This window comes from Netta rufina, assembly GCF_964035555.1.
Source record: "Netta rufina genome assembly, chromosome: 18".
Taxonomy (NCBI): domain Eukaryota; kingdom Metazoa; phylum Chordata; class Aves; order Anseriformes; family Anatidae; genus Netta; species Netta rufina.
Window position 1 is genome coordinate 1,438,168 of NC_140142.1, and position 8,796 is coordinate 1,446,963.

The 8,796-nt window shown below is 39.0% G+C and overlaps 1 protein-coding gene across 1 annotated transcript; it reads right to left on the minus strand.

Annotated features, from left to right (window-relative positions):
• Positions 1–795: 795 nt before the first annotated feature.
• Positions 796–7,757, minus strand: LOC311216098 (ubiquitin carboxyl-terminal hydrolase 42-like; the record flags this gene model as incomplete). The annotated part of the gene is made up of 12 exons (XM_084297645.1): positions 796–1,512; positions 2,193–2,334; positions 2,705–2,805; positions 3,000–3,140; positions 3,518–3,629; positions 4,526–4,608; positions 5,131–5,201; positions 5,358–5,425; positions 5,630–5,732; positions 5,892–6,002; positions 6,587–6,787; positions 7,529–7,757. The coding sequence occupies 12 exons, from the start codon at positions 7,755–7,757 to the stop codon at positions 796–798; spliced, it is 2,079 nt and encodes a 692-aa protein (XP_084153771.1).
• Between the last annotated feature and the right edge of the window lie 1,039 nt (positions 7,758–8,796).

The window sequence follows — 8,796 nt, forward strand, 5'->3', positions numbered from 1 at the left end:
TGAAGCCATTGCACTAAAAAAGCAAACGCATCTGTCTCCTTCCACCTGCTGCTCTGAGAAAAAAGGCATAGGGGCGAGCGGGGAACAGCCAATGTTTCTCCAGACAGTGGAGAAAAACGGAAAAACATTCTATAAAGGAACACAAATTCTCCTTGAGGCACCAACCTGCATCAGAGTGATATGCTCAGTGCTGATCATTAGTTCTGTTCGTGACACTGGACACACAGTATGGAATTGTACTAATTTAAATCCTTCCATTAAATACTATTAGTAGACAGATAAAACTGTAACGAACTCCCATAAAGTCTTGTCTTAATCAGACTGTGCTCATTTTACCTCATTTCCTCTGACAAGCTGTTCAGCTGGCTGGCTGTGAAGGACTCCGTGATGACTTCTCGATTGACTGAAGGCATAGCTCCAGGCATCTGCAATTAAAACGCACAAGTCAGCAGACAAAAAAATACTATTTGTAGTAGTACTGAGGACTAGTCTTGTCAGAATTTCTCCATTAAATGGTAAGCAAGACCGCTGTGAGTTGTATGCATTATCTACACTTCAAAGATAACCCCGACTCACCCCCCAAAATCTACTTTATGAAACTTAGGAATTTTTATCTCAGCTGAGCTTAAGTTGACAAGTTCTAATGTAAGCTCAGGTCTGCAAATTCTAAGGGGATAATACCACAAAGTCTTACGATCACATGTGTGCTGTGTTTTCTCAGTATTTCACCTGAATTAGGAACACAATAAACACTCCCGAATACATCGTAGGTGAGAAATTCTCGATGGAGCAAATCTATGTTTCAAGCAATCCATTTGTTTTAGAAAAGAACATCTCAGAAGGTTTAACAGGTTCAACTCGGCAAGTGGAATCATCAAGTTTCAGTCCGTTTTCTTTAGATTCATTAACTAGCCTAATAGCACCATTTAGTGAATCTGTTTTTGGCAGCTCATGCTGGGATCTTCCTTTGTCAGCATTCTGACAGGAAGAATCGGAATGCTGCAATGTACGGACTACCTTTCCAACCAAAATTCCATTAGAGGACATTGCATTGCATTTCAAATTCCTTTGAAATAAGCCCTTTGACTCCTCCTCAGATTTTCCTGAAGATTCTGCACCATAAGGGACTGTGTTATCAGAGCTGAGTTTAGGATTTTCATTCACTGTTGGCTCCACAAAAATTTCATCAGAAACTTTTTTGTTTGTTTGCATTTGCTTCATTTGCATTACCAAATTTGTAATTGTGGATGAAGGAACAGCCTGGTAGAGATCTTCATCCTCCACAGCACTGCTAAGAAAGTCAGGCTGTGACACAGTCTGACGAGCAGGCAATTTATTGTGAATACTGATGGTGATCTTCTGTTTTCTTGACGTATCAGTAATTGAAGGCCTGGTAATTGCCTGGTTTTGAACACAGGCCATTGGTGGTGCTGAAGATGGCCTTTTTAGGGTGACACCAGTGGTCTTTGCGTCCTCTTTTATGGATCCATTTCCATTTAAACGGCTTGAATTCTGTATTTAAAAAGAAGAAATTGCAAGATGGATTAACGCAAACACTGCATGTAACATTTTGAAACACAAAACTCCCCTACTGAGTGTTTCTACAAATGGTCTTAACACCTAAAAAGAAAAACACACTGCCCTTTAAGGATAAATGCAAGTCCAATAAGCGTATTCAATTCCTGCTTTTGGTTTACTGCAGATTGGTATCAAATTAATATCATCTTTGAAAACCAGCCAAGCAACTTAACATTACCTGCTGCTATTCCCAAATATATTTATTTTCCCCTTTAAACATACCCTGAAAAGCCTGAAGTAATTGTTCTGGTGCTCAGGAATAAGACAATGAGTTTTCCCTGTCTTAGCTAAAGTGACGATGATAGGAAAAACAAGTCCTCTTTTAAATGATTTGAGGATTAGTACACTCTGCTTAAATAGTCAAAGAGCGTAGCTCTCTGTGCTTTAGAAAGCTGTCTTGGAGCTATAAAGTAATGGAGTCGCATGGCTGCACAATTTAGCAGTAACCACTGTTTGAATGACTCTGGCTGTAGCATGAGGGCTGTGAAGAAAGCTGCGGCGTGGGAAGGAAAACAAAACTCAGATGCCGAAAACCAAACAAAAAACCCCACACCAAACCCCAAACCCACTAGCAGTTTGGTGCCGTTATCTGCCCTCCCGCTTCCCTGAATTACCTTAATCATATGAGGAAGAAGTCGTGGTCCCATAAATCCAGCCTGCTTACTATTAGCCCTCTGCTGACCAGGAGGGAATGAACAGGGATAAGATGGTGCTGGCAAGTAAAACGCACGTTCTCCAAGTGTCAAATCATAGCGCCTTCAGAAAAGAGCAGTGATCGTAGTTTAGTTTTTCTTTCAGCCTACTCTTGGATTAAATCCCATCCTATCATTTTAGAGGAACAGCTCATACGATATGGAAGCCTTCTCTACAGATGACCTTCATTTCTCTCCTTCTCTAAATTAGCCAGCTACAGATAACACATAGATAGCAATTTACACAAGTGCTGCAGTTTAAGGCCAAGCAACAAAAGATAATAAACGACACAGAGAATTTCAGGTTAGACAGAACTGAATTAGACAAATAATAATCTTCTCCTGGGATAGCAAGAAAAACACTTGCAAAACAGAAAAATATCAATAACAGGAAAGTAAATCTCTTCTGAACACATTTTAAGATTTGTTATTACCTGATATAAAAAAGTACGTAAGCTTGCTGACCAAGAACTCTTTTAATGTCAGTACGCACTACTTTAGCATCATTCATCTGATACCAAAGTCCATTACCAGCCTGCAAATAAAGACAACGATTTCTTTAGGTGAATTGCACGTTTTCCAATTGAAATCACGGATAGGAACAAAATACACACATGTCAAATAAAAATATAATGAAATCTTTTTCCCTAGAAACAGTAGCTGCTAGTCATGCTTTAATTGGTTTGCCAGCACAACCTTTACCCTGTTAGAAATGCTGTTGACTTCTACCTTTACATAGCATATATAGTGTCCTGAGTGACAGCTGACACCGTGATGTACCAGCACCGCATATAAGGCATAGAGCAGTGGTTCTCCCATTGACTGCGACATGTAGGCTCTCAGGTCCAAATACTCCGGATATTTCACCTCCTAAAGAGACACCAAGAAGATAGAAAAATTATCCCAGAGAACTTCGTGGACTAGCCAGAGAAAAACACTTCCAAAAAACACAGACTAGAATTTATTTCTAGAATATATTTCTAGAATATATTTCTTGATTCACTACAAATAAGTCTTCCCATAAACAACGGTTAAGACAAGAAGTTGCAGAGAACTGTTTCCTGATGAATCAGCCTTCTCAGAGGAAAGCATATGCTTCTTGTCAAGCGGGAACTTTATTGATATTAAGAGAAAGAATAAGCCATAGTCGTTAGTCTACAATTATTGTCTGAAAATATTAACAACTTTCAGCTTTGGGGGATGTCCCATTACACAATGATATAGTTGCGTTACAGTGGTAAATATACCTTGTTGATCTTTCCACCTGTGAAATCTGCAAATCTTTTCAGTGATATTGTGAGAACCTTGGAAGAATGGTGTATGGTAAATCTCTTGGACGCAGGAACCATCTTTTTACACCTTAAAAACAAGCAGAGATAAGTGTTTGAAGGCATCTTCTTTTTTCGCCCCCCAAACAAACTCCTTTTAATGTCTCACGCATGCCTATGCTATTTGAATGATATTTACTTGCATAATAGGTTGGTCTTTTTTCTTTTCATAAACCCATGCACTGCGTGTCAGGTTTGTTAATACAGAGAAGAAGGTAAATTTTCCCAACAACTCAGAGCATAGCGGGAACAGGAATCTCTCACAAAAGGGTATTACCAGGTTGGATGGCAAGGTACCATTTCTTGGTCTACAAAAGTGGCTATTTGAACTCCAGTCCTGGATACATTCTTTCAGCTTTCAAGGGAAATACAAATACTGAAAGCGGAACGAGAGAGCCTTGGTCCCCAGGACTAGAAATTGCAAATAATCTCCAACATAGGTCGACTATCAACATCAAAAATACAACAGAAGCACATGGTCATTCTACAGGAGGGAGACATTTAACAGTAGGAAGTCTTCATGTACTGAGCTTGTCTGGAAAGACACTGAAACCATCTGCCATCCTTTGAAACAAAATAGTTCAGTTTGACACATTGCCCGCTCCAAGGTAGGACCTACGGTGTAAGCAGTAAAAATCAGCCACTAGCCCAGAGAACAACGGAAACTGGGCAGTTTACATCAAGAAAAGTACTGTCGAGAGCTAATAAATAGAAAGAACAAAAGTAGCTCTTTTTGAATTCTGATGGCAAAATACAAGCCAGAGAATTGCAAACCCATAGGGAATGCCTATGAACAAGACTTCCCCCCTCCAAAGAAACAAAAATCCAAGTCTTTTATAAACTTCCACAAAACTTGTAAGTAGATCCAAAGTTTAGAGGTAGTCCAACAGAGTCATGCAACATAGAAAACTGACGTCAAAATCTTACTCGCTACATTTATAGCAATTCTCTCCATCCAGCTCTTCAGGTTTCACAAAGAGTTCCAGAGCTCTGCTAACAGATGAAACCGCCTAGAGCAGTGAGAAAGAAGAGCGTAAAGTCACCGTAATTCAGAATTCCACAGACATACTAGTAGTTTATAAGAGAATCTTACTAACATACTCAAGCGATCTACTGTGAAGAAGGAGGCAGAAAGAGCATGCTCAGCATTGACCTCACCTGGAAGGCATTTGACTTTGGAACAAATACTTTTCCAGTTGCCTAGACAGCATCTATAGTGTGCTTTGTCATCAATACTGGGGACAAATTCATCAGTCTAACAATTAGATGTATATTGAGGTAGAACAACAAAGAAGTATGACAGCATTATAATTTTTGCAGAAAGAGAATTCTTTCCCCTTAAACCCAATGCAAATGTGGAGACTATTTACATGGGTTCCACGGAAGGACAAAGTCCAATCCACTTCCTTAGCACCACCAAGCTCTTATGTTTTAACATTATATGTGGTTTGGTTTTTTAAGTTAAACAAGTTTAATTTAGAAAGTTATGCATGTACTTAAACATCATGAATTATATTTAGAAAACATCTTACCTTTATATCCAAAGTGATATCAAGAAATGCCTCATACGTATCCGAAACTGCTTTGCAATTCAAGCACTTCACTGGAAACAAAATATAAATGCTTAACATTATGTGAAGGAGACTAACTGTCCAAATTCAAGTTGTTGACAGATACTACTTTAGACAAACTACAGACTGCTTTACCACCGACAAAAGACACAGATCAGTTCTAAGGACAGGAGTATTTTTTCAAGTACCTCTCGATCTTAGAAATCCTCCAAATATTTGATGAATGATGGTGGTAGCTTGAGAAGATCTGTCCAATCTGGAAATAAATTATAATCAGACCTCAGAAGATTTAAGGCACAGAGTTAACTCTTCAAAGAGTTTGATGAAAACCAAGGATGATGTAGACTTTCGTTGCTGATAGTAAATAAGGCACTAAAAGGTGCTAGAGATCATTTCTGAGAGTAAATAAAGGACTAGAAGGTGCTAGAGAATGTATGAAAGTGAACTTGTTTATGCTTACTCGGTGCTTCCGTTCAAGCACGCTTCCTGCATAGCATCAACAGTATAGCGCAAGAACTCGTGTGCGTCTTCTTGACTGCCAAAACGGAAATGTTGTCCTATTCCTAAACAAGAAGACGATAGTATTGACCTCATTTAAAAATGAAATCATTCTTGTATTTCTAAAATCTCTCTTCATTTGAGTGTTAAAACCACTTAGACACATCAAATAATTATTTGAAGATTACAAGCTATCGAAAAGAAACACATCTGAAGCCACTTACGACTGAGATTACTGATAACATGCGTGGGCTCGATGGCATCAACAGTGCAACGCAGGGCCTGGTTAATGTGAGTCTCCATCGTGCACATCATGCAAAAATCTTGTTCACGACCTGAAGAGTGAAAGAACAAAGCATCCCAGTCCAGCGAAATATCCACAACTACAAACATCTAAGTACAATTTAAACTATAGATACAATATCCACTCTCCTTGCTACATTCTATTCTCCCAAGATGCCAATGTCCCAACAGTCTTGTAACATTTCATTTCACACAACTTTACAGAATAAAAATATCCACTAAGCCTGTATTCAAATGCATGTTGTGATGAGAAATCTAAAAGACTACTGCAAAGTCGCAGTTGTAAAGGCTGACAGGAATGTGAACTCCACAGCCTGCAAAATGTATTACTCTCTAAAATTACTACTAAATGCATTACTGTCCAATGCACTTCATTATTCCCATGAAGCAATAAATGATCCTTTAATAAACAAACAAACAAACAAATAACTAAATAAATAAACCATGGTGCATTAATTGCACTCCATATGCTATTCGGAGCCCACTGCTAATACAGTGCTCAAAGCCAGCTTCTACAGGTAAAATCAGGCAAATAAGCTTATCTCACAGAATCACTGCTGTTCTTTCACCTTCAGAGCTATCCAACAGATTCAAAATACTGTTAGAAAGTACTCACATGACTGGCTGTGCTCAAGAGAAAGCATGTAATTGGCAAGTGGGGGTGTGTAGGTCAAACACTGTAGAGTAGCATTAAGAAAACATGTGTTGCCAAGATTGTACAGGCCAACTCCAACACTTTGTGTTTCTCGCCAATCCATACAAATCTTCTCAGGTGGAAAAAGAAGGCTCTGTGGCGGAGCAATTCCATCATTAACGACTGCAAGAAAGTTAAATTTAAAAAGAGATCTTGTTTGTTTGTTTCTAAGAAAGGTATTTAAAAAAATACTATTCTGCAGGAGCACCTAGAGGGGCTAGCTACAATCCAAACCAGAAAAACTTATTGCAGACAGCTTTAATACCACCAAATTCAAATTGGCTGGTCAACACAATGTTTTGGGAAAAAAAAAAAAAAAACCAACTTTAGTCAACCATTTTAATTTTCCTAAGGCAAGGCTAACTGCCATTCTGTTTGTAGCACCTAATGCCAAGTTCCTCTCCATCTATAATCTTTAACCTGATTAACTCAACTACTGTTTTTTTCCTTATTATAACTTAAACCACAAACTTAGACTTGAAATTATACGGTAAAAACGTAAAAACTAGGAACTAGGAATGACGGTACCCCTACAGATACCAGATCTTTTCCTGAGCAATGTTATCCTTCAAAAAACCTGTGAAAAATGGAAGCTGTGAATAGCAACAATCAAACACTTTTCTTTGCAAAACAGAAAAGACATGGAGGAATCTGTGCATTACAAAAAGCTCCCCATATTTCTCTGTTGACTGTAAATATATCAAAATTAATTTCTGTAACATCAGTCACTTCAGTTGCCTTAGGGGATTCGCTTTTGAAGTCTTTGTTCACAGTAGTCCCCTTCTCTATCAGTGCAACAAGTAAGAACTGCATTTTCTACTTTTGCTTTGAAGACAATGGAGGCAGGATAAAACGCACACTTACTTAGATCTCTTGGGGCAAAAGCCTTAGATTTTTCAGATGATCTACAGTAAATAGCACCTCCACGTCCTTGGGCCACAGAGACTTGGCTTGAATCTTCTGCAGGCACTATCCGGCCCCAGTTGGCGGTGCGTGACATCAGTATTTTAGTACTTGGTTTCTTGGATTTGCCAGACCGCCTTGAAGAGGGCTTTTTAGGCTTTGAAGATTTGGGCTTCTTAGCTACGGTCATTGTTCACATCTGCAACAGAGACAGAAGTTCTGGTTGACGTAAGACTATCAAGAAGCATTCCAAGAAGAAAAGAGTAACAGAAGTCCTGTCACTTAATCTCAAAGAAACAGCCTTAAGAACTAAATCGCTGGTATGAATGATTTAAAAAGAATCCCCAAACTAAACACACAAAGTGAAAATTTCCATCTAAACTCTATCAGTATTACTTTTCGCTTCTGCAGAACTAGTGGCTGATGCCATTTCTTTCCCTTCCGTAGGATTTTAATCCATTACAACTCTGGAGTCTTTTTAATGTAAAAATGTAGAAGACATTCTCTGAGGGGAATCAGTTATTTATTGATTTCCGGAGTTGCGCAATTATCTGTTAATTAGTACCTATGATCTAATAGATAATTGTTGCAATTATCTATTGCTGGCATTAGTAACGGAACACTATTACTTCACTGCCTGCGTTTTTCTGTTTCGTCTGCACAAAGGTACCCAGAACTCACTGCTACTTTTCTTCTGTCTTTCCAGGGCTCGCCCTCTACCTCACTGTCTACTGCACCAGTCATGAGGGGTTTGTTGTGATTCTATAATGAGCCTAGCTTTTAAATACACCTTTTCTGGGCGTCACTTGGTGATGGCAAGTTAATTTGTGAGGGCTCCTCAGTCTACATCATGCGGTTGCTTTTTCCAGGTGAAAAAGCGGAGCCGTAAGTGGCAGTACACTAAAGCCCTGGCATGTTGAGATCCAAGAGGAGAGATGTTTGGCCCTCCTTTTCACTCCTGGGAACCATATACCTCAAAACCCACAGAGGATGGGCTATATCTCAGAGAAATCTTGGGAAAGGAGAGCATGAAGAGCATGTTTGCAAATTTATTTCTCCCTGGGCTTCTTCTGCTTCTCCAAGAAAGACGAGTTTGAATATAACTTTGGCAGCAGTACTTCTGGTGTTTTACTCCTACCACATTTAAAACTCCTACGACAAACTGAAAAGTTAGACTAAAAAGCAGCTCTTTCCGTTCTACTTTCTAAAGTTGCATGTTTTCCTCATGC